At 41.5% G+C, this 26,294-nt stretch overlaps 1 protein-coding gene across 2 annotated transcripts; it reads left to right on the top strand.

The window, feature by feature from the left end:
* Positions 1-14,373: 14,373 nt before the first annotated feature.
* On the top strand, positions 14,374-25,782 carry LOC106585220 (ubiquitin-associated domain-containing protein 1). Of its 2 annotated transcripts, none has more exons than XM_045706990.2 (10): positions 14,374-14,787; positions 15,508-15,628; positions 15,750-15,823; positions 16,033-16,137; positions 16,415-16,517; positions 20,300-20,408; positions 22,698-22,956; positions 24,222-24,308; positions 24,511-24,649; positions 24,848-25,782. In XM_045706990.2, the coding sequence occupies exons 1-10, from the start codon at positions 14,650-14,652 to the stop codon at positions 24,961-24,963; spliced, it is 1,251 nt and encodes a 416-aa protein (XP_045562946.1). In that variant the 5' UTR covers positions 14,374-14,649; the 3' UTR covers positions 24,964-25,782. The 2 variants fall into 2 exon arrangements, with proteins under 2 accessions (XP_045562946.1, XP_045562945.1); XM_045706989.2 differs by having other exon boundaries at positions 14,375-14,787; positions 16,030-16,137.
* Positions 25,783-26,294: the final 512 nt, after the last annotated feature.

Here is a 26,294-nt window from a genome sequence, read left to right on the forward strand (position 1 = left end):
GCATGCAGAGGCCAAATTGAGCTCCATACAGCATCGCTGTGCACCTCTTAATTTTTTTAAGAATGTGGAGGGCTCTGCATTGACATGATTGGTTGACGGTAGGTGAGGGCGGGAGGTCCTGCATAAACACAAACTCACTTCCTTGACAATTTTGTTCACAACAGCTCTGCACAAAAGTATGAATGACCTTATTTCTGCAAAGGTCTTATCACCCTAAATGCTGCAAGGCCAATGCAGACCACTCAGAGCCTTTAATCTGCATGCGTGTGTGCGCAGGAGTGCAATTCCGCCGGACTGCCTGCACAGAGAAGCACGAGATTGAACTTCACTGAACTTTCTAGTTTTCCCCCTTTAGTTCACACTATCAACGTTTCCCTTTACTGTGGGAATTGTGATCGAATCAACGCAATATTAGCCACTTTCGATGCAACATACAGAAACAAAACGAACTATGCAAGAGATTTTGTTGTCGGCAGAACGCATCGTAGGATTCTATTGCATTGGCAGGCAGGACTCAGCCCATACTCGACACAAACCAGTGCGGTATAACAAATCATAGCTGCAGTAGGCCTATATGCAAATAGACCATTGCCATATATGGATCTGTGCCATTCACTTTGAACTGGACTGTTTTTACAGCATGAGCTGTCATTAGTAGATGTGCTTGTAATGAGATCAAAGTAAGAGCTGCATGTAGCCAGATGTGCACATCTTGTTCATTTCCTTTACCAGTTAGTGAGTTATTATCCCAGTTATAAATAATGTGTTGTCAGCAATGGGGGGGGGAGTGATTTGCTTCTTACAAGAGCACAAGACATGTACATTTTTAGACGGGTGGGTATAATTTGTGGAACATTCCAACAGGAATCTATTCCAAATCTTTGTAAATAACAAGGATGCCAACAAACAATGCATACAAAGTAGCATGATCAATTCACCTTGCTAACTAGCTAAGGAATAGGCATCAACTCACCACGTAGCTTATTCTTAATGTTTGTCAATAGGCTACCAGAGTGAGGACAGACAATTTTCAGAATAAACGTGGTGAGTGAAAAACGTAACAAAATTGCCCACTCCCTACCCGGTATCTTATTCTGCCGCTATATAACTTTGTATGTGTTGTTTGTTGTTTGGCTGCAACTGTAGGATGAACAATAGAACAGTTAAAATGTTATGTAATGCATTTTCTACATTGTTTTGATGGTAGGCCACTCTGGTAGGCCTACATTATGATCATACACAGTAGCCAACTTGACCACTGTCTGAAACTGAAACCGGGTACAACCTTAGTGTTCACAGTAAACGCATGCTAGAAATTACACAGAATATTCACGTTTCCTCTCAGCAGACCTGAAATTTGCTCAGTGTCCACATTTTTTTAGGGAACATTGCAGAGATCACATCATCACAGTAAATGCTGTATGGCTAATGCAGACTTCGGACTGAACACGCAGTGCCGTTCAGTCACTTTTATTTGCAGCCCATCTGTAAATAGCACACCCAACTACCTCATCCCCATATTGTTATTTATTTATTTATTTATTTATTCTCTTTTGCACCCCAGTATCTCTACTTGCACATCATCTGCACATCTATCACTCCGCTGTTAATGCTAAATTGTAATTATTTTGCCACTATGGCCTATTTATTGCCCTACCTCCCTAATCTTACTACATCTTACCACATTTGCACACACTGTACATAGATTTTTCTATTGTGTTATTGACTGTACGTTTGTTTAGCCCATGTGTAACTCTGTGTTGTTGTTTTTGTCGCACTGCTTTGCTTTATCTTGGCCAGGTCGCAGTTTTAAATGAGAACTTGTTCTCAACTAGTCTACCTGGTTAAATAAAGACGGGGGGGAAATCGTGGCGTGTGGCTTAAATGAAATAGTGAGCGAGTTCGATTAGACTGAACCATGGTAAACCGTGCTATGGCCCATCACATCACCGGGCAAAAGCGGTGAAGGAGGAATGCCTGGTACAAATTGAGCATCACGGGGCCATAATGTCAACAAAATAGCCTGATTAACTGTTCCGAAACACAAAACATGCATTTTCTAAATATATGTTACAATTTTCAAAGTAGTTTTCTTTGGGAAGGCAGGTAAAGCGATAAATGCATTTTTATAAGGGTTAACACTTTTGCATGTGAAAACACTGAATCCTCCACGTGCTTGGCATATGTCACTTTTGTTTTCAAACGACTTTGCCGTTGGCTTTTACCAGGCGACCCAGCTCACCCCTGGGAGGCAGCCCGGTTTCAAGATGAATGCAATCAATGCCAATACCCTGACTACACCGCTCGCGTCGCAAAATATATGTAGGAATCTATGCTATTCAATTATTGCACCCACACTGCTCGCACGCGTCAACGAGCATCTGCGTTGCCAAGGGCAAATAGAAGTCATTCCTATTTCTGACGCAGATCGCGCTGCAAGTCCTGCCTCTCCCATCTCCTCATTGGTTTATAGAAGCAGGTACCCACGTGCCATCTCCTCATTGGTTATACCCACATGGGTGATTGAAAGACAAACTGTTGCCGGTTGTCATGGTAATACTATGAAAGTTTAGATGCCAATCACCATATAAGTTAAATGATGAAAAAGCCTGGAAGGAGGAGAGATGATTAGAAACTAGAGGTCGACCAATTAATCGGAATGGCTGATTAATTAGGGTCGATTTCAAGTTTTCATAACAATCGGTAATCTTCATTTTTGGACACCGATCATGGCCGATTACATTGCGCTCCGCGAGGAGACTGCGTGGCAGGCTGACAACCTGTTATGCGAGTGCAGCAAGGAGCCAAGGTAAGGTGCTAGCTAGCATTAAACGTATCTTATAAAAAACCAATCAATCTTAACATAATCACTAGTTAACTACACATGGTTGATGATATTACTAGTTTATCTATCGATGCGGTGCCTGTTAATTTATCATTGAATCACAGCCTACTTCACCAAACGGGTGATTTAACAAGCGCATTCGCGAAAAAAGCACTGTCGTTGCACCAATGTGTACCTAACCATAAACATCAACGCCTTCGTTAAAATCAATACACAAGTATATATTTTTAAACCTGCATATTTAGTTAATATTGCCTGCTAACATGAATTTCTTTTAATTAGGGAAATTGTGTCACTTCTCTTGCGTTCTGTGCAACAGAGTCAGGGTATATGCAGCAGTTTGGGCCGCCTGGCTCGTTGCGAACTGTGTGAAGACAATTTCTTCCTAACAAAGACAGCCAACTTCGCCAAACGGGATGATTTAACAAAAGAGCATTTGCAAAAAAAGCACAATCGTTGCACGAATGTACTTAACCATAAACATCAATGCCTTTCTTAAAATCAATACACAGAAGTATATTTTTTTTTAACTTGCATATTTAGTTTAAATAAATTAATGTTAGCAGGCAATATTAAACTAGGGAAATTGTGTCACTTCTCTTGTTCATTACACGCAGAGTCAGGGTATATGCAACAGTTTGGGCCGCCTGGCTCGTTGCGAACTAATTTGCCAGAATTTTACGTAATTATGACATAACCTTCAAGGTTGTGCAATGTAACAGCAATATTTAGACTTATGGATGCCACCCGTTAGATAAAATACGTAACGGTTCCGTATTTCACTGAAAGAATAAACGTTTTGTTTTCAAAATGATAGTTTCCGGATTTGACCATATTAATGACCTAAGGCTCGTATTTATGTGTGTTATTATATTATAATTAAGTCTATGATTTGATATTTGATAGAGCAGTCTGACTGAGCGGTGGTAGGCAGCAGTAGGCTGGTAAGCATTCATTCAAACAGCACTTCACTGCGTTTGCCAGCAGCTCTTCGCAATGCTTCAAGCATTGCTCTGTTTATGACTTCAAGCCTATCAACTCCCGAGATTAGACTGGCAATACTAAAGTACCTATTAGAACATCCAATAGTCAAAGGTATATGAAATACAAATGGTATAGAGAGAAATAGTCCTATAATAACTACAACCTAAAACTTCTTACCTGGGAATATTGAAGACTCATGTTAAAAGGAACCACCAGCTTTCATATGTTCTCATGTTCTGAGCAAGGAACTTAAACTTTAGCTTTTTTTACATGGCACATATTGCACTTTTACTTTCTTCTCCATCACTTTGTTTTTGCATTATTTAAACCAAATTGAACATGTTTCATTATTTATTTGAGACTGAATTGATTTTATTAATGTATTATATTAAGTTAAAATAAGTGTTCATTGTTCATTCAGTATTGTTGTAATTGTCATTATTACAAATATATATATATATATATATATATATATATATATATATAAATCGTCCGATTAATCAGTGTCGTCTTTTTTTGGTTCTCCAATAATCGGCATCGGAGTTGAAAAATCATAATCAGTCGACCTCTACTAGAAACGATTCGGTTGACCGTTTTTATGTGTGGATTAATTGTTGGAGTAGAGGACCTTGTGTATTTCAGGTAAAATAACAACCTAATGTTTATATCCCAGGACAAATTAGCTAGCAACAGCAAGCTAGCTAATTAGGACAAATTAGCTAGCAAGTGAAAGCTAAATTGCCATAAATGTTTAATGCTTTTCGACCTGTCCCCAAATTAATGTCATTGGTTCAGAGTTTGTTTTGATATTTTAACCTGCGTGTCGTGTGATCGCGTTTGGTGTAGGGGGACAAAATACATTAATGCACGATGGCGCACACGCGCAGCCGGTTTGGGTTCTGTGTAACCCTGTTCACCCGGGCAGGCCTGGGGCATCCATAGACATGCGGTTCGATCACGTACAACATTTGTAATTGGTAGTTGCACATGATAAAACGCTAAATGTTAGCTTTTACCATCTGATAGCCTAAACCTGGCACACTTGCCCTATATTCTAACAACACCTTGAACATGTATTATTTCCTGTAACAAATTATGCATCAGCCAATAGGCCTTCCCCAAGTCGCTATTCACAATTTCCCCACAGTGAGGGAAAACACAGGGGTTTTCATAGACCACCGTTGACGATTTGAATTGGCTGATGCACATTTTGAGAAGAAAAAAGTTTAACTTAAAGCTGTAACTTTTTGGGAGACACGACCAAATTCACATAGAAATGACAGTTACAGATCTGTCATTCCAAAGTGGGTCGCGAGGTGTCAGAGTAAATGTATAAATAATTCATGAATTACTGGAATTGATTTGGCCAAGTGTAACTGCGCTCTCTGTTCAGTGCACTCTCTGATTAGCAGCGATCTCTGCTCGGTTTGGCAGCTGTGCGAGTGGGAGATGCCCGTGTGTTTCGCGGTTTACCTTTTTTTCTGCAGTTTTCTTGAACTTCACTCCGCGACACACGCTGCAGCGCTGTCGTTCAGCAGCAGATGATGCGCTGTCACTGACTTGTCATTCCCACTCACTGCTGTCATCAAATGGACTCATGCTAGCCACAAGTTCTGACTGAGCGCAATCGTCATGAAACGCAAATACAGCGATGAGTTTCTCTCTCTTTCATACAAACTTTGAGAAATAACGAGGGGCGCCCACAATGTGTTTCGTGCGGGGAAGTGCTTAGTAATTAGTCTTAAAACGAACAAATTAATATGACACATCATCCACAGCATGACGGTAAACCCAGGGAGTTCTTACTAAACAGGGCAGAACGCTTCAGGAAACAGTGCTTCGACAGCGGAGAGGCATTGTTGTCATTTTAAAACAGGTGAAATAAGGGAGTATTATCTCTCGTAGTAGATTTGAGTTTCTCTTTCAAACAGTCCCCTGGCCTTGTACACAGCTAATAGCTAGCGTTAGCCAAAGCAAGCGAGCTAGCGACACTAATAACAGTGCAGATGAAGATGAAAAATTATCAGGCCTACTGTACATCTTACTGTAGAAATTATTGTTGAAAACAAGTCTAGGTTGGAACTGTTGCTGTTAAAATACAAGTAATAATTGTATTGTTAACTGGAATAAACTGATTGAAGCAAGATGCTTTTTGAGGCAAACACTCACACAGTTCTGGGTTGCTAATCTACAAGAAGCAGTCTGCTGCCTGACTGAGAAAGCAGTAGATGTTCTGATCCAGTTTGGCACCACATACAGTTGAAGTCGGAAGTTACATACACCTTAGCCAAATACATTTTATTCTAATAACAATTCCCTGTCTTAGGTCAGTTAGGATCACCACTTTATTTTAAGAATGTGACATGTCAGAATAATAGTAGAGAGAATGATTTATTTCAGCTTTTATTTCTTTCATCACATTCCCAGTGGGTCAGAAGTTTACATACACTCAATTAGTATTTGATAGCATTGACTATAAATTGTTTAACTTGGGTCAAACATTTTGGGTAGTCTTCCACAAGCTTCCCACAATAAGTTGGGTGAATTATGGCCCATTCCTCTAACAGAGCTGGTGTAACTGAGTCAGGTTTGTAGGCCTCCTTGCTTGCACATGCTTTTTCAGTTCTGCCCACAAAATGTCTATAGGATTGAGGTCAGGGCTTTGTGATGGCCACTCCAATACCTTGACTTTGTTAAGCCATTTTGCAACAACTTTGGAAGTATGCTTGGGGTCATTGTCGATTTGGAAGACCCATTTGTGACCAAGCTTTCACTTCCTGACTGATGTCCTGAGATGTTGCTTCAATATATCCACATAATTTTCATGCCTCATGATGCCATCTATTTTGTGAAGTGCACCAGTCCCTCCTGCAGCAAAGCACTCCCACAACATGATGTTGCCACCCCCGTGCTTCACAATTGGGATGGTGTTATTCGGCTTGTAAGCCTCCCCCTTTTTCCTCCAAACATAAGGATGGTCATTATGGCCAAACAGTTCTATTTTTGTTTCATCAGACCAGAGGACATTTCTCCAAAAAGTATGATCTTTGTCCCCATGTGCAGTTGCAAACCGTAGTCTGGCTTTTTTATGCGGTTTTGGAGCAGTGGCTTCTTCCTTGCTGAGCAGCCTTTCAGGTTATGTCGATATAGGACTCGTTTTACTGTGGATATAGATACTTTTGTACCTGTTTCCTCCAGCATCTTCACAAGGTCCTTTGCTGTTGTTCTGGGATTGATGTGCACTTTTCGCACCAAAGTACGTTCATCTCTAGGAGACAGAACGCGTGTCCTTCCTGAACAGTATGACGGCTGCGTGGTCCCATGGTGTTTGTACTTGCGTACTATTGTTTGTACAGATGAACATGGTACCTTCAGGCGTTTGGAAATTGCTCCCAAGGATGAACCAAACTTGTGGAAGTCTACAATTTTTTCCTGGGGTCTAGGCTGATTTCTTTTGATTTTCCCATGATGTCAATCAAAGAGGCACTGAGTTTGAAGGCAGGCCTTGAAATACATCCACAGGTACACCTCCAATTGACTCAAATGAGGTCAATTAGCCTATGAGAAGCTTCTAAAGCCATGACATCATTTTCTGGAATTTTCCAAGCTTTTTAAAGGCACAGTCAACTTAGTGTATGTAAAATTCTGACCCAATGGAATTGTGATACAGTGAATTATACGTGAAATAATCTGTCTGTAAACAATTGTTGGAAAAATTACTTGTGTCATGCACAAAGTAGATGTCCTAACCGACTTGCCAAAACTATAGTTTGTTAACAATAAATTTGTGGAGCGGTTGAAAAATGAGTTTTAATGACTCCAACCTAAGTGTATGTAAACTTCCGACTTCAACTGTATTAGCGCAACCCAGTCGTTCATCCTAAATGTTCCATTGCCATACTTGCTGGCAACATTCTTATCCCTTGCTTGCTAGCTATTCAACTACGGCTAACTTACAGTCATGTCAAACAGTGCAGCCAGAATAACAGCTGCATTTGCGTTTGTTTAAGCTGTCAATTAGCCTATCAGAAACTTCTAAAGCCATGACATAATTTTCTGGAATTTTCCAAGCTGGTTAAAGGCACAGTCAACTTAGTGTATGTAAACTTCTGACCCACTGAATTATAAGTGAAATAATCTGTCTAAACAATTGTTGGAAAAATTACCTGTGTTATGCACAAAGTAGATGTCCTAACCAACTTGCCAAAACTATAGTTTGAGTGGTTGAAAAACAAGTTTTAATGACTCCAACCTAAGTGTATGTAAACTTCCGACTTCAACTGTACTTACGTGTACAGAAACAGTCTCAATGCTGTGCATGACCTGCACTGTCAAAAACTGAGCCCAGAATAGACATGCCTATTGAAAACTTCAACCAGCCACACACCTCTCATTATGTGTGTTTTCTGGTCCACATGATGTGTGATCAGTCAGTTTATTCCAGTTCAGAATTTAAATGATTTAATTGTGTATAGGTCCCGAGGCGAGGCTACATGTAGTCTCTGGGATGCAGAGAGTGGAAGGGCGATCTTCCGTGCCACAATGCCACTGAAAGTCTTTCACACTTCCTCAAGAATGCTACGATTTGATAACCGTGAGTCAAGAATCCCTTTGGCCCTGCAGTCTAGGGGGGGATGGAAACGAGACCTGTAACATAACTCATGCAAATCATAATAGTGAAAAGAAACAGTGAGAACTAATAACCACAGACAACTTAAATCTACCGTCAAACACTATAGGTTTATTTTTAAACACACGGTAATGGGGTGTGGGAAGAGGGGCTGAGCTGGACCCAAGGAAAGAAACAATAATCCAAAAACACCCCTAAGCCTTCTTCAATACGGCTAACTAACTAACCAAAAATACAGTGGCTGGTCCGCCCAGTTCTAACTAGTGTATTTAGACACTTTTTTACTACGTGTAATGTAGGCCCATGGGCGACTGGTCTTGGTACCCCCTTTTCCCACCATCAAACAAACAGTCAACACTTTAACAAAACTCACAGGTACCGGACAAAATGTGCCATGTGGGTGTAAAACAAAAGAGAGATCTCTGCATACAAAGCGAGAGGGAGAGATTCAGAGAGATTGAGTAACAGAGAGATTGAGCATCAGAGAAAACAACTGACTGGGTTTTTAAACCAAGGGAAAGGGATGTGATAGGGTAATGGTAAAGGAGCAGGTGTCTTCTGATTACTGACTGATTGGTGACTGATTGGGGAATGATGATTGTCACCAGAAAAGAAATACACACCCAGGATACATACACAGGATACCTGTATCCGTAACAACCTGCAAGACATGTGAGAGACAAACTGGCGGCCATAAGAGAGGTCTGGGAGAAGTGGTTGGAGCGTCTGCCATACCTCTATAACCCTGGGCCTGAAATAACAGTGAATCAGCAACTGGTTCCATTCAGAGGTACATTTCTATTTTCATATCTGTAATGTAAGTGATTTTCACTGTTCATTTTATTATGTATTGCTGTAATATCATTGATTTATGTGATTGTTTTCTGTGACACTGATACTAATTACTGATAGTAATCTCTTTTGTCAAAAGGTCGCTATCCTTTCCGGCAGTATATGCCGAGCAAGCCAGCAACGTATGGCATCAAGATATGGGTGGCCTGTGACACACAATCCAGCTATGCTTGGAAGATGCAAGTCTACGCAGGGAAGCCGACCGGTGGAGGCCCGGAGAAGAACCAGATGACAGTCCTGGGTTGTGCTTGATGTGACAGATGGATTTAGGGGGCACAGTGTCACGTGTGACAAATTCTTCACCTCTTATTAACTCAGCCAGCAGCTCCTGAAGAGGAAGATCACCATGGTTGGCACAGTTAGAAAAAACAAGCCTGAGCTCCCCCCCGTGCACTCCTCGCAACCAGGGGGAGAGAGGCCTTCTCATCAAAGTTTGCCTTCACCACCACTATAGTTTCTTACCTCCCAAAGAGGAACAAGAATGTGGTCCTCCTGAGCACACTGCACAAAATGGCTGAGACCAGTAATCGTGAGGACAGGAAGCCAGCCGTCATCCTGGACTACAACCACAACAAAGGAGGCGTGGACAACCTGGACAAGGTGATTGGAACTTACAGCTGCAGGAGGATGACTGCCCGCTGGCCCCTGGTCATCTTCCATAATATCATTGATGTGTCCTCATAAAATGACAAGATCAACCCTACCTGGATGCCTGATAAGCGGAACAAGAGGAGGGTTTCCTGGAGCAGCTGGGAAAGGCACTTGAAACCCCACACATTCAAAGAAGGGAGCGCCTTCCCCACACAGCAGCCTCTGCAGCGCTTGTGAAAGCTGTTCAGTGGGCTGAATCTTGTCCTGATCCACCTGAGGCTGCAGCTGGGGCAGGCAAGAGTAGGAGATGCCAATTCTGCCCCCCAAAGAAGGACTGTAAAACAAATACTATGTGCTGCACATGTGAGAAATACACCTGCAACGTCCATGCACACACACTTGCATACCGTCCTACATGTGCTAATTAGAGCTAATTAGATGTTCTTCACATTTCTGTTTTGTATATATTACCTTATTTTATTCTTATTTATTGTTGTTTATACACCTTGTGGGTGGGGACAATGGTTAAAAAATGGGAGAAGACTAGTATTTGGTAGTTGAACTCCTCATTGTACAGTGTATATAAGAATATATCACTATGTTGCCAAAAAAGTTCAAGACTGTTGTTTCCCTTCAATAAAATGCATTCAAAACTACTTTTTGCACATTTCTGCTACTTTCTTAGGCTATACAAGTGTTATTTCTTGCTAAAAAATGTATGTTTACACCTATGTAGTACCTTTAGCAATAATAATAAACCTCTACTTTAGTAAAGAAAACAATTATGACAGGTGTGTGATAATAAAAATGAGTGGTGTCCACTGATTAAATGCAGTCTTTCTGCATTGTGAAGAGGGAAAACCCAGATATTCACAAAGTTTGTGATGAATGACAGGTTGTTTCTTCATGCAAAATAGATTTGTAGTTTAAAATTCAATTAAGCTGCTTTATTTTAGGGGTTGAGTGAAGGCGGGTCATTTTTTTTACCCTCAGGACAAGGGAGTATACAGAATGTTAAGACCACACCAGGGTTACGAACCCCTGCTCTACATGGTCAATCAGCAGTCTGAAGTGGCCATACAGCATTTACTGCGATGCAGCCTCCGAAGACATCAGGGCTTTCATACTTCTTGCACTTAGCTGAGCTGAGCAGAGCTATTGTGAAGGAAGTTGTCAAGGAAGTGAGTTTGTGTTTATACAGGATGTACTGCCCCCACCTACCATAAACCAATCATGTCAATGCGGAACAATGCAGAGCCCTCCACATTGTTAGAACATTTGAGAGGTGCACAGTAATGCAGAAAGGAGTTTTATTTGGCCGCTGCATGCCTCCGGAGGCACCGCAATTGCGTCACACCCTCCATACCAAGTCTCCGAAAACATTTTCGGATCAAGCATGAATTGACTTTAAGTTTAGTTTTTGAGTCTTTTAATGTCGGTTTTGTCTACCAGCTGGAAATACAATATTTTTGGTTATTGAAAATATATTTCACCGGTTTAGATGGTACAATGATTCTCTACACTGTTTATACACAACTTATTTTGTCAGTTAAACTAAAATTTTAGAAACCAGGAAATGGCGGAGTGATTTTTGCATATTGCACCTTTAAATGTTTTCTAATGTTGGCAAGTATGGACCCAGTGTGTTTCCATGGCCCATTCATCCCAATGCATTACACTGTTTATGAAATACATATTGGCCTACAGAAAAAAGTTAAGGGGATACTGGAAGTAGTGAAGTGTGTAGAATCTGAATTGTAATGTGTTTCCCATGAAAGGCTGATCCTTCTGTGGCAGAAATGGGATGCCTCAGTAAGGCAATATTTATACTGAACAAAAATATAAAACACAACATGTAAAGTGTCGGTCCCATATTTCATGAGCTGAAATCAAAAATCACAAACATGTTCCATGTTTACATCCCTGTTAGTGAGCATTTCTCTTTGCCAAGATAATCAATCTACCTGACAGGTGTGGCATATCAAGAAGCTGATTAAACAGCATGATCATTGCACAGGTGCACCTTGTGCTGGGGACAATAAAAAGCCACTCTAAAATGTGCAGTTTTGTTACTCAGATGTCTCAGTTGACATGCTGACTGCAGGAATGTCCACCAGAGCTGTTCCCGTCGAATTAAATGTTAATTTCTCTACCTTAAAGCTTCATCCAATGTTGTTTTAGAGAATTTGGCAGTACGTCCAACTGGCCTCACAACCGCTGACCATGTGTAACCACGCCAGCTCAGACCTCCACATCCGGCTTCTTCACCTGCAGGATCGTCTGAGACCGCTGCAGGGATTGTCTGAGACAGCTGATGAAACTGTGGGTTTGCATAGACAAAGAATTTCTGTCAGAAAACGGTCAGAAAACGTCTCAGGGAAGCTTATCTGCGTGCTCATCATCCTCATCAAGGTCTTGACCTGACTACAATTCGGCATCGTAAACCAGCTTCAGTGGCCAAATGCTCACCTTCGATGGCCACTGGCACGCTGGAGTAGTGTGCTCTTCATGGATGAATCCTATGGCATTGTGTGGGCGAGCAGTTTGCTGATGTCAACATTGTGAACATAGTGCCCCATAGTGGCAGTAGGGTTATGGTATGGGCAGGCATAAGTTACGGACATCAAACTCAATTGCATTTTATTGATGGCAATTTGAATGTACAGAGATACCGTGACGAGATCCTGAGGCCCATTGTCATGCCGCCATCACCTTACCTTTCAGCATGATAATGCACGGCCCCATGTCACAAGGATCTGTACACAATTCCTGGAAGCTGAAAATGTCCCAGTTCTTCCATGGCCTACATACTCACCAATTGAGCATGTTTGGGATGCTCTGGATCTACGTGTACGACAGCATGTTCCAGTTCCCGCCAATATCCAGCAACTTCGCAAAGCCACTGAAGAGGAGTGGGACAACATTCCACAGGCCACAGTCAACAGCCTGATAAACTCTATGCGAAGGAGATGCATGAGGCAAATGATGGTAACACAATATACTAGGGCTCCCGAGTGGCGCAGCGGTCTAAGGCACTGCATCTTAGTACTAGAGGCATCACTACAGACCCTGGTTTGATCCCGGGCTGTATCACAACCAGCTGTGATCGGGAGTCCGTTAGGGTGGCGCACAACTGGCTCAGCATCATCCGGGTTAGGGTTTGGTAGGCCTTCATTGTAAATAAGAATTTGTTCTAAACTGACTTGCCTAGTTAAATAAAGGTAAAAAACAAACCATTTATATATATATATATATATATATATATTATATATATATATATATATACTGCTCAAAAAAATAAAGGGAACACTTAAACAACACAATGTAACTCCAAGTCAATCACACTTCTGTGAAATCAAACTGTCCACTTAGGAAGCAACACTGATTGACAATAAATGTCACATGCTGTTGTGCAAATGGAATAGACAACAGGTGGAAATTATAGGCAATAAGCAAGATACCCCCAATAAAGGAGTGGTTCTGCAGGTGGAGACCACAGACCACTTCTCAGTTCCTATGCTTCCTGGCTGATGTTTTGGTCACTTTTGAATGCTGGCGGTGCTTTCACTCTAGTGGTAGCATGAGACGGAGCCTACAACCCACACAAGTGGCTCAGGTAGTGCAGCTCATCCAGGATGGCACATCAATGCGAGCTGTGGCAAGAAGGTTTGCTGTGTCTGTCAGCGTAGTGTCCAGAGCATGGAGGCGCTACCAGGAGACAGGCCAGTACATCAGGAGACGTGGAGGAGGCCGTAGGAGGGCAACAACCCAGCAGCAGGACCACTACCTCCGCCTTTGTGCAAGGAGGAGCACTGCCAGAGCCCTGCAAAATGACCTCCAGCAGGCCACAAATGTGCATATGTCTGCTCAAACGGTCAGAAACAGACTCCATGAGGGTGGTATGAGGGCCCGACGTCCACAGGTGGGGGTTGTGCTTACAGCCCAACACCGTGCAGGACGTTTGGCATTTGCCAGAGAACACCAAGATTGGCAAATTCGCCACTGGCGCTCTGTGCTCTTCACCGATGAAAGCAGGTTCCCACTGAGCACATGTGACAGAGTCTGGAGACGCCGTGGAGAACGTTCTGCTGCCTGCAACATCCTCCAGCATGACCGGTTTGGCGGTGGGTCAGTCATGGTGTGGGGTGGCATTTCTTTGGGGGGCCTGTATGCTGACTGGTTTTCTGATCCACGCCCCTACCTTTAACCAACAGATACATATCTGTTTTCCCATTCATGTGAAATCCATAGATTAGGGCCTCATTTTTTTTTTTTATTGACTGATTTCCTTATATGAACTGTAACTCAGTCAAATCTTTGAAATTGTTAAATGTTGCATTTATATGTATGTTCAGTGTAGTAGACCCAGGCACTGCAGGCTTTGTCTCCCTCTTCTGGTGGTATCTTTTAGGATTCACAGCTAAGCTAATTGAGCGCAAAACAACTACAATTCCCATTTTGCACAGGGACAAACGTTGCCTAGGTTCAAAGGTTAATCATAACCAACACAATAGTGTACTTGGCTAGCTGCTCGGCTCTTGGAGAAAGATAAACAACTCGTCTTTGCGAAATTAACAGCACTCGACTGCTATAGCATTGAAGTCCGATCAAACTGTCTGAAAATCATAAGTGTAGGTGTTTGCACTATTGTCGCTGTTTTTCGAAGGCGCCAGCTAATGTTAGCAAACTAACGTAGCCATCACTGAACTGGCTCGCTAGCTAGATAGTTACACACAAAGCTACAGCTATGTTTGTGCAAGAAGAGAAGATATTCGCTGGAAAAATATTAAAAATCCACATTTGTACTATGGAGGGTACAGAGTGGTTGGAAGAAGTAACAGAGGATACCACTATTGAACAACTCAAAGAGAAGTGCTTGAAACATGTATGCTTGTTTATTTTCCTACTTGCTCATTGATTGGTGTTTGCTCGGGTGAAATTGTAACGTAATTGTGTAACTGTATCGCTGATGTTTGCAGCCCTAGTTGAAATAGTCAGTGTCGGTGTCAGTCGTTCCGTATTTATAGTAACTGGGTAGACACTGCTATTTATAATTTAGCAAGTTTGTGCACAAGTTAGCGAGCGTATAATCCCTGCAGGCTAGGCGCACCCCATGAGCTCCTTGGCAAAATGTGATAGCTAGCCTAGCCCAAATGCTCGTGTCTATTGCTGTAACTATGTAAGTTACTCTGTTTATGTTCCTAGGCTCCTGCCTTCTGAGTTTTCCTTATTTGTTCCACAGACTATACTGTACTGTTGCTAGTTAGGGCTACCCATTTTTACACTTGATTCTTCTGTAAGTGCCAGTGTGATGCCCCACATGCAGCTAGCCTACCCCATATGGGTGCCAGTCTCTTTCTGAACTGCATCCTTCCAGTACAAGTTTAGATAAGCGAGATAACAGTAAGAGACCCAGCTAATGCAGAAATCATTGGTACCTTTAGAAATGGGTTTAGCTATTGATATAGGTCTAGCTAGCCTGTCCATTACCAATTATTTGCGTGGTTAAATTAAAAAACAGTAAAATAATTACTAGGGTAAAAGTACTGCTACTTGTTCCTGTCGGTGGGATAATTTGGGGAGGGGGGGTTTGCTTGTTTTGCAGTATGTACATGGAAGCCTCGAAGACCCCAAAACAATCACACACCATAAACTTGTCCATGCTGCCACGGAGAGGATCCTCACAGAAACTAAAACGGTTGCAGATGAAAGTCTAAAAGATAAAGGTACTCCTATGGATTTAAAGGTCTGAAGTTGTCTCAATGTTTATATTTTCCAATCAAACAATTAGCCAATATGATCAATGCTACTACATGCCATTAAGTGAATGTTTTCCTTTGGTTTTAGATGTTCTTCTACTGATTAAGAAGAGACCACTGCCACCCCCTCCGAAAATGGCTGACATAACTGCAGAGGAAAAGGTAGGCCAAACAACAGATTTAAATACTCTCCCTAATTGTATTGGTTTGTGGCTTATCAAACTCGGCACTTAAACTCAATAGGCACTGATCATCAGACAAAAATGTTTAATGAATTGCTAAGACTGCTAGAAACAGGGACAACACATCAAGAAACTAGTTGTACTGTTTCCACCTATCTTAATGTGTGTTTCCTCCTTGTCTGTCAGAAGAAGCAGGATAACAAGGCTCCAGATAAAGATGCCATCCTGAAGGCCACCGCCGGGCTGTCCACTCGCCACACAGACCGCACTGTCACCCAGCATAACATCAGAGATGTAAGTACAGCACAATACAGTAAATAGCCTGTCAGAATGCATAGTTCAAGGCACTGCAGGAGCTTTCCACTGACTATTGTACTGAAATTCAACTATAGTCCTAAAATGCATGGGCCTGCAAACTTATCAGAGACATATTCAAATGAGTGAATTTGGTCATATTTTTTTTTTAACCAGGAAGTTCCAATGAGGTCAGGAGACCTCATTCCCAAAGAACCTCATTCTTAAAGAGAGGTTATTCATTCTGGTTTATGTGTGTGTGTACATTTTCCATCAGTTTCAGACGGAGCTCAGGAAAATCCTTGTCTCTCTCATTGAAGTGGCCCAGAAGCTTCTTGCCTTGAACCCTGATGCCGTGGAGCTCTTCAAAAAGGCCAATGGTACAGTGTGCACAGTGCAGACATTATTTAATTATCAAAGATTGTTTTTGGCACCTGCCTTGCTGTAAGAGGCTGGTTTTGCATTAGTTTATTTTTTAACTAGGCAAGTCAGTTAAGAACAAATTCTTATTTACAATGATGGTCTAGGAACAGTGGGTTAACTGCCTTGTTCAGAACGACACCTTGTCAGCTCGGGGATTCGATCTAGCAGCCTTTCGGTTACTGGCCCAACGCTCTAACCACTAGGCTACCTGCCGCCCCAACGGCCACCTGCCGTTTTTAATGAACAACAAGTTGGAGCTGTAACAGTCATATTGTCACTGAGCTTATGTATGAGTGACAGAATAGTGCATTATGTAAGGGATAATCAACTAGTGGCTATACATTCTCTGGAAAATAATGTGCGACGTGGAACTCACCTTCCACAGAGTTGCATTATTTTCCAGAGTACGCATTAGAGCTCCCAAGTTGATTATCCCTTTTTTTATACCATGGCTATAATTTAACACATTTGATGCTAGAAATGTGTTCAACATCCACTGAAGTAGCTAGCAAGTTTACTCGATATCTATAGTAGTTGCCTTGGTAACCAAACAAATAGACTTGCTAGCTCCGCTAACCAAACCCATATAAATCAGTATGATTGATTCTGATTTCTATGGCCAAAGCATTAGTCCTAGCTTGCTATTATGAAAATCTAATTCAACAATGCCAATAATGTTTTCAAATCAACTTTTGCTTTCAAAAGCAGCTCAAACAGAACATGTAAGTATGAATTTCATAGCCACTGAATTATACTGTGCATTATAGGGAATTATAAACTGGGTTGTTCGAGCCCTGAATGCTGATTGGCTGACAATCGTGGTATATCAGACCGTATACCACGGGTATGACAACATTTATTTTTACTGCTCTAATTACGTTGGTAACCAGTTTATAATAGCAATAAGGCACCTCTGGGCTTTGTGGGTTGGCATCGTGCCTAAGAACAGCCCTTAGCAGTGATATGTTGGCCATATACCACACCCCCTCGTGCCTTATTGCTTAATTATACAGCGGGTGGGTCTAATTCTGAATGCTGATTGGTTAAAACTGTGTTGAGGTCGGAGTCTATTCCACAAGTTACCACTGGTTAAATCTATGCCGTTAAAATGCCTATTTACTCTGTTCCATCTGACTGCGCAATCCACTGTCTCATCAGCCCAGCCAGGCAATTTCTAAACTTGATCTCTACTATAAAAAGGATCTAGACATTATCTCACCTTTCTTTTAGACTAACATTTAGTTTTCAAAAGCAGAGATTTGTATACATCTTGCTTTCTGACATTTGCAACATTTCAATATTCAAATTTGAGACAGACGGGCAGCTTTTCTCAGCCAGTCGAAATCATGAATCGGCATACATTTTTATGGGTACAAAGAAATGTCAATGAACAGGTAAAGCTAAATGAAGTGCAGTTTTTCCAGCTTCAGTTTGAAGTGATTGTGTTAGCTGTGTTGTTGGCTAGCACCTCTGAACAACAGTGTCCAGATGAGAGTACATTTTCTATGCCAGGTGAAATCACGCATCATTAGCTCATTGTTATGGATGTATCCCAAAAAATATCACTAGAAAACAGCTTAAACAAACGCAAATGCAGATGTTATTCTGGCTGCACTGTTTGACGTGACTGTAAGTTAGCCGTAGTTGAATAGCAAGCAAGCAAGCAAGGGATAAGAACGTTGCCAGCCAGTATGGCAATGGAACATTTAGAATGAACGACTGGGTTGCGCCAATACAGTTGAAGTCGGAAGTTTACATACACTTAGGTTGGAGTCATTAAAACTCGTTTTTCAACCGCTCCACAAATTTATTGTTGACAAACTATAGTTTTGGCAAGTTGGTTAGGACATCTACTTTGTGCATGACACAAGTAATTTTTCCAACAATTGTTTACAGACAGATTATTTCACTTATAATTCACTGTATCACAATTCCATTGGGTCAGAAGTTTACTGTGTTTACTAAGTTGACTGTGCCTTTAAACAGCTTGGAAAATCCCAGAAAATGATGTCATGGCTTTAGAAGCTTCTCATAGGCTAATTGACCTCATTTGAGTCAATTGGAGGTGTACCTGTGGATGTATTTCAAGGCCTACCTTCAAACTCAGTGCCTCTTTGCTTGACATCATGGGAAAATCAAAAGAAATCAGCCAAGACCTCAGAAAAAAATTGTAGGCCTCCACAAGTCTGGTTCATCCTTGGGAGCAATTTCCAAACAACTGAAGGTAAATTCTGTACAAACAATAGTACGCAAGTATAAACACCACGGGACCACGCAGCCGTCATACCGCTCAGGAAGGAGACGCATTCTGTATCCTAGAGATTAACATACTTTGGTGCGAAAAGTGCAAATCAATTCCAGAACAACAGCAAAGGACCTTGTGAAGATGCTGGAGGAAACAGGTACAAAAGGATCTATATCCACAGTAAAAAAAAGTCCTATATCCAGATAACCTGAAAGGCCGCTCAGCAAGGAAGAAACCACTGCTCCAAAACCGCCTTAAAAAAGCCAGACAATGGTTTGCAACTGCACATGGGGACAAAGATCGTACTTTTTGGAGAAATGTCCTCTGCTCTGATGAAACAAAAATAGAACTGTTTGGCCATAGTGACCATTGTTATGTTTGGAGGAAAAAGGGGGAGGCATGCAAGCCAAAGAACACCATCCCAACCGTGAAGCACGGGGGTGGCAGCATCATGTTGTGGGAGTGCTTTGCTGCAAGAGGGACTGGTGTACTTCACAAAATAGATGGCATCATGAGGGAGGAAAATTATGTGGATATATTGAAGCAACATCTCAAGACATCAGTCAGGAAGTTAAAGCTTGGTCCCAAATGGGTCTTCCAAATGGATAATGACCCCAAGCATTCTTCCAAAGTTATGGAAAAATGGCTTAAAGACAACAAAGTCAAGGTATTGGAGTGGCCATCACAAAGGCCTGACCTCAATCCTATAGAAAATGTGTGGGCAGAACTGAAAAAGCGTGTGCTAGCCAGGGGGCCTACAAACCTGACTCAGTTACACCCGCTCTGTCAGGAGGAATGGGCCAAAATTCACCCAACTTATTGTGGGAAGCTTGTGGAAGGATACCTGAAATGTTTGACCCAAGTTAAACAATTTAAAGGGAATGCTAATTGAGTGTATGTAAACCTCTGACCCACTGGGAATGTGATGAAAGAAATAAATCATTCTCTCTACTATTATTCTGACATTTCACATTCTTAAAATAAAGTGGTGATCCTAACTGACCTAAGACAGGGAATTTTTACTAGGATTAAATGTCAGGAATTGTGAAACTGAGTTTAAATATATTTGGCTAATGTGTATGTTCTGACTTCAACTGTAGATACAGAGCAAAAAGACTAAATGACTGGGTCACGTCTCTGGCAACTGAACCGATAGAACGAACGACCAGCCAGCTTGGCTAGCAACCCTAGATTTGTGTCAGTACTATATCTTGTGGAATGATTAAATAGTATGAATAAATGAATCAAAATAAAATTAATAATGTCTATTTTGGTAACCCGTTGTATAAAAGTGATAATCCCAGAGAAGCCGGTGTTTGGAGGATATATTGGCACGGTTTGCCAATATATCTCAAACACCGGCTTCTTGGGCATTATCACTTAAATAATGCACGCTCTAGAATTCCCTTCAAGGCAATCAGTAGCAATGCCATGGCATAAAGTATTATTATAGTTATACTATTATTCACTAATATTCTGTGTGTGGTTTGTCAGCCATGCTGGATGAGGAGGAGGAGGACCGGGTGGATGAGACGACCCTTCAGCAGCTGACTGAGATGGGTTTCCCTGAGAGCAGAGCCATCAAAGCTCTCAGACTCAACCAGTGAGTCACAATCAATAATACTTATCAGCACCTGAAGTCAAATGAGATAATCAGAATCACTGACACAACGAGTGCAGGGTTTTTTCTGAATCAAAAAGGGCCGTGATGTGGGGTGTGGCAATGGGCATGCTCAGCCCATGGTTAGTGCTATCTTGGCCCAGCTGTATGTTGGTCAAGGCCCTGGGCAAGAACATTTGAGGCCCCCATCTTGGCCGCGAGGCTATTTCCTGCAATTCTGCAGATTTTACCATGAAGCTGAGAGAACTTTTGCCGTTTGTAAGCCAATTTTCTGCAATTCTGCTTTGGAGCTGAGAGAACATTTATCTATTTTCCTGCATGTTTCCACCTGCAGTTTTTATGCATTTTGCCATGGCTAATGCTGTGTTATTTTGCTCAAACATGATAACAAAACCAATACTCCTGAATTCATTGTTTTTGTCTAGCTTTTATCTGAGTGATTTTTATTTCTCAAATTGTTATTTAAAAATATATAGGTTCATTATCTTTTTTTTACATACTTGATACTAACTGGTTTGTTTTTTCTATATACAACAACACCGAGAATGTTTTTCCATCCCAAAAATTAATCCCCCTCCCCTGAAAACACTGTTTGGACCTAAACAAATGATTAGGCTGTTCGCCCCAAGACTTTTCTATGCAAAACCAAAAAACCTGGAGTGTTTAAGATGAGGGAAGATTTTTTTATTTTTTTTGTGAGCATGGCCTTATTTCTATTACAGCATATTGGATGACACTCATTCATGTTCAATGTAACTGCAATAGGTTTAGGCTGCCACATGATACTCACATTTTCCCTATACCCATCATGAGGTTGCTACAACCTAGCCTATGAATAAAAGTTTACAACGTAGGTGCACACAGGGCGAGACACCAAATTTAGGGTGACAGACAGTGACACTTTTTTTGTTGTTGACACATGGACAGACAGTGCCATTTAAATACTGCCTTGCACACTCTTGCCTGCATCTAGCTGATATAGGGTGTAATCATTAGTCCAACAGTTGCAAACTAGATTTTCTAATCGACAAATTCAGCTATGTTTATACTCGTTTTGTTCCGTTTTCTTCCTTTTTAAGAATTTTTTTTCAACAGAATCGGCAGAAAAAATTCACCCCTGATCACACATAAACACAGTTCGCTTTCATAGCAGCCACGTTGTATTCCTTCTCGCATCTATGCGCTCTCCTCATCTCACCTCTTCCCTTTCGCTTGTGGACTTCAATGTGCAACACATCAGCTACGAAAAAACCTTTCCAAGCCAAACTGCTACACTCAGCCTACATCATTGTCACCATATTAGCTAAATTAACGTCATAGTCAGCAAAGCTAATACAACTAACGCGTTAGTAAACCCGCTACAATCATGCAGTAATGTTAGTGTACTGTATAGTCACTAAGCAGTTACACCGGCGGCCCTGGTGACAATACATTTGTAAAACCAAAAGCTTACCTTGAGTTCCAGTGTTGTGTTGGAAAGTCATAGCCAGCTAGCTAACATAGCATCCCTCTGTTTGAGCAGGGTGTTCAGTAGGCTAAACTAGCTAGCTGCATTTGCTAGCAAAGTGAGAGAGAGAAATTACTCTCTCTTGCTTCTCCATTTTGGAAGAAATTAATTTAACTATTCAACTATTGTCTTTCTCTCTCTGAGTCAACTACTCACCACATTTTATACACTAGTGCTAGCTAGCTGTAGTTTATGCTTTCAGTACTAGATTCATTCTCTGATCCTTTGATTGGGTGGACAAAATGTCAGTTCATGCTGCAAGAGCTCTGAGGTTGGAGGAAGTCCTCTGAAAGTTGTCATAATTACTGTGTAAGTCTATGGAAGGAGGTAAGAACTACGAGCCTCCTAGGTTTTTTGTTGAAGTCAATGTACCCAGAGGAGGATGGAAGCTAGCTGTCTTCCGGCTACACCATGGTGCTACCCTACAGAGTGCTGTTGAGGCTACTGTAGAACTTCTTTGCAGAATAGTGTGTTATAATCAATTATTTGGTGACGTGACTATATTTAGTATAGTTTTATCCAAAAAGGATAAATGTCTGACATAAAAAATAAATAACAAATAAATTCACTGAGGATGGACCACTGCCCTGGAGTATAGTCTGAGTCAATGATACTGGTCAGTGGTCATATCAGTGAAGTCTATAAAGAATCAATTAGACACTTAGCCTGTGATTCTATCCATCACAACAAGTGAATCCAGTCTGATCAGATGAGTCTGAAACAACAAATTTAACCATGCCCCTCCCTCACTGCCTCTCCTGCAGCATGTCAGTGACCCAGGCCATGGAGTGGCTGATTGAGCACGTAGACGACCCCACGGTGGACACCACCCTGCCCGGCCAGGACGCCCCAGGAGCAGTAGGAGCCACAGCACCACCCCTGATCCCCTCTATCTCCGCCTCATTTCCAAACCTCCTCCGCACCCTCTCCCAGACCAACACAGATGCCGCCGCCAGGCAGGACGAACTCACTGAGATCTTCAAGAGGATCCGAAGGAAAAGAGAGTTCAGGCCCGACTCACGGGTGAGTGATCTTTCTGTCCCAATGCCCTGGGATATACCAAGCTAAAACGGTTACATGTTAGACTGGTCCCATATCTGTTTGTGCTGAATAGCCAACTGAAGGATTTAGCAAGACGACAAACAAATCTGTGACCAGGCAAGATACCTTCCTAATATTGAGTTGCACACCAATTTACCCTCAGAACAGCCTCAATTCATCAGCCTCAACTCTACAAGATATAGAAAGTGTTTCACAGGGATGGTGTGCCTGGCACATACTACCATACCCCGTTCAAAGGCACTTCAATCTTTTGTCTTGCCCATTCACCCTCTGACATGTACACATACACAATCCATGTTTCAGTTGTCTAAAGGCTTAAAAATCCTTTAATCTGTCTCTCCTCCCCATTGCTATTGCAACCTCTTTGCAATAAGGAATTGTTTAAAAAATAAAATTTATGGAACCTTTATTTAACTATGCAAGTCAGTTAAGAACAAATTCTTAATTACAATGACGGCCTACCCCGGCCAAACCCGGACGGCGCTGGGCCAATTGTGTACCGCCCTATGGGACTCCCAATCATGGCCGGATGTGATGCAGCCTGGAATTGAGACCAAAAGCTCAAGAGAAGTTTAAAGATTTTATTACCAGGGATGCCGTCAGCTGAGTGCATACATTTAGAAAGTTCACAACACATCTTATACTTTTCTCTCCTTTTAGTCACCACCCCAGCTATACATTTTATGACCCCAATGAGTATCCCATATCTGGACTGTGGAATGACGATGGTCCTCTCTTTGTTTAGCTAGATGTCAGAATCACACCCCGTCCATCTTTATTGTCCTGGGCCTGACCCTGCTCTCTGATCCTAGGCAATTTCCTCTATCTGATTAGGTCAACTTTTCCAAATTAGCATACACACAGTTTCATGGCCTGAACTCCATTAATACTCACTTGTTAATGATTATTCACTAAACAGTATACAAACAAACTATAGTTTAAAATGAAACGTTACATTTTAACAGAATCCATCAACTGATTGAAGGGGATTTAACAAGTGACATAAATAAGGGATCATAGCTTTCACCTGGAAAGAGCAATTACTAATGTTTTGTACACTGTGTATATAGCTGTTAGCTAGCTTACCTAAAATGTTGTAAAATGTGTGTCTGCTACTCTCTTACTGAATGTTGGCTTCAAACTGTGATAAACTATTGGTCCTTTTATAGAATGACAGTGTAGTGTGTAATGATAAACTAACTCCGTATCGTTCTTTGTCTCTGCAGGCTGTCATTGCGTTAATGGAGATGGGCTTTGATGAGAAGGAGGTGGTTGATGCCCTGAGAGTCAATAACAACCAACAGGATGCTGCAGTAGGTTTACTGTCCACACAGGAATAAAGGATCAAAGAACATGAAGCACACACTTATTGACTAAAAAAATAAGTCATTGCTTCCTGTCTATGAATGGACTGCATTTTACACCTATTACCCATGTTGTCATTTGGAATGAGAACTGGTTCTCCATTGACCGTCCTAGTTTAAGAGAAGTTAACTAACCGATCTAAACCCACAGTGCGAGTGGCTGCTGGGGGACAGGAAGCCGTCTCCGGAGGACTTGGATAAAGGCATCGACATCAACAGTTCTCTGTTCCAGGCCATCCTGGAGAACCCTGTGGTCCAGCTGGGCCTCACAAATCCCAAAACACTGCTCGGTAGGTTTGGAGTAAAACTAATTGTACAGTTAAAAATAACCAAGCTCAGAGGATAAGGGGAGGGGGTGTACCTGTACATCAAGCGTCACGCTACAGAAACATGCTTCAGTCCTATGGACTGTTCTGGCTCAGACGAGGCTACTTATTGAATTGTTGTGTAGTCTCTACAACCCTCTTAAACCTTCTGTTTGTGTGTAGCGTTTGAGGACATGTTGGAGAACCCTCTGAACAGCACCCAATGGATGAATGACCCTGAGACTGGGCCTGTCATGCTGCAGATCTCCAGAATCTTCCAGACACTCAACCGCACGTAGAGTGTGTGTGTGTGTGTGTGTGTTTGTAGGTGAGCGTGTGTGTGTGTGTGTGTGTGTGTGTGTGTGTGTGTGTGTTTGTAGGTGAGCTTGTGTGTGTGTGTGTGTGTGTGTGTGTGTGTGTGTAGGTGAGCGGGGGTGTGTGTAGGTGAGCTTGTGTGAGTGTGCACACGGCTGTGACAAGTATTGTTTTTTGCCTTAAAGTCAAAGCCGGGGGGGGGGGGGGTAAAATACATATTTATTTATACCACAGAAAACCTTGTACAAAACTATGTTAACATGATTATTACAATACATTTTTTTTTTTTTACATTTTAAAAATAACAGTTTATAGTTAAGACACACATGATTTATTTGATACATTTCTCCATGTACAAAAAAAGACCATCAGGCATCAAACCAATGTTTACTCTTCAACAACGTTCCTTTTTTGCCATATTCAAATATCAATTAGTTTAATTTGTCTCCTTAAATTGTTACATTTCCTCAAAGGTGAATGTTTCTAGCGAGAGTTGAATGACTCCAGGCAGTCTGTATAATTTGGTTGAAGACAAGTCAGACTGCAAGTGAACATGCATCAAACTGTTGCGTGATGATGAAATGAGTGTTCAGTACTAACCAGAGGTTTGTTCAAAACGTTCCAAAGGTTGTAGATGGACATGTAATGTATAGAGCGGATCCGATTTGATTATTCTCTGTGACAAATAAGGTCTGTTCTAAATTACGTGTTTCTATCATAAAGTTGTGTAACGTTCCACCCTTCCTGAATGATTAAACCCCAGGTTATGGCTATGTTCCAGTTAACCTCTCCTTCCTTCTAAATTGTGCACTTGTTCATTTCCCTTCTGTGGTTTAAAAGGAAATTACTGGTTTAAGAAATGTGGTTGAAACTCCCTCTAGTCCATGCCTCCACAAATCTGATGCTTTTAGATTTGTAGGAAGTATTGGGATGCACTTGCTGTGATGGCAATAGTTGTGCTTATCACATTAAGTCCAGAACTTAGAGTGTGGAGGTACAGGTGGATTTGGGTGGTCAGACACACTGACTTTATCTTTTGCTTTCGCTCACAATCTCTCTCTGTGTGTTCAACCTTGGGAGCCTAGTGGTCTGCCTGCTGTGAGTCACAGTGTGACACTACTCAAAGAAGTGGGAAAGTAAAGGAGGACATTGTCCTTCTCCCAAATATTTATTCAATTGCTTTCTTTTTAGAAAAGTGTATTATGTGCTGTCTTTTTGGTGTCTGAAGTCAAGTCTGTCTTGTTAATATATATATATATTTTTTTATTATTATTTTTTTATATAAATCAAGACCATCTAGAGACCCACAGTACCA

This window comes from Salmo salar, chromosome 24 (assembly GCF_965601325.2).
Source record: "Salmo salar chromosome 24, fSalSal1, whole genome shotgun sequence".
Lineage (NCBI taxonomy): Eukaryota > Metazoa > Chordata > Actinopteri > Salmoniformes > Salmonidae > Salmo > Salmo salar.

Coding starts and splice junctions, on each gene's coding strand:
- LOC106585220 (XM_045706989.2), top strand. CDS start 14,650: ATGTTTGTGCAAGAAGAGAAGATATTCGCTGGAAAAATATTAAAAATC. Junction 16,518..20,299: donor GCTCTTCAAAAAGGCCAATG/GTACAGTGTGCA, acceptor GTGGTTTGTCAG/CCATGCTGGATGAGGAGGAG. Junction 22,957..24,221: donor AGTTCAGGCCCGACTCACGG/GTGAGTGATCTT, acceptor TTGTCTCTGCAG/GCTGTCATTGCGTTAATGGA.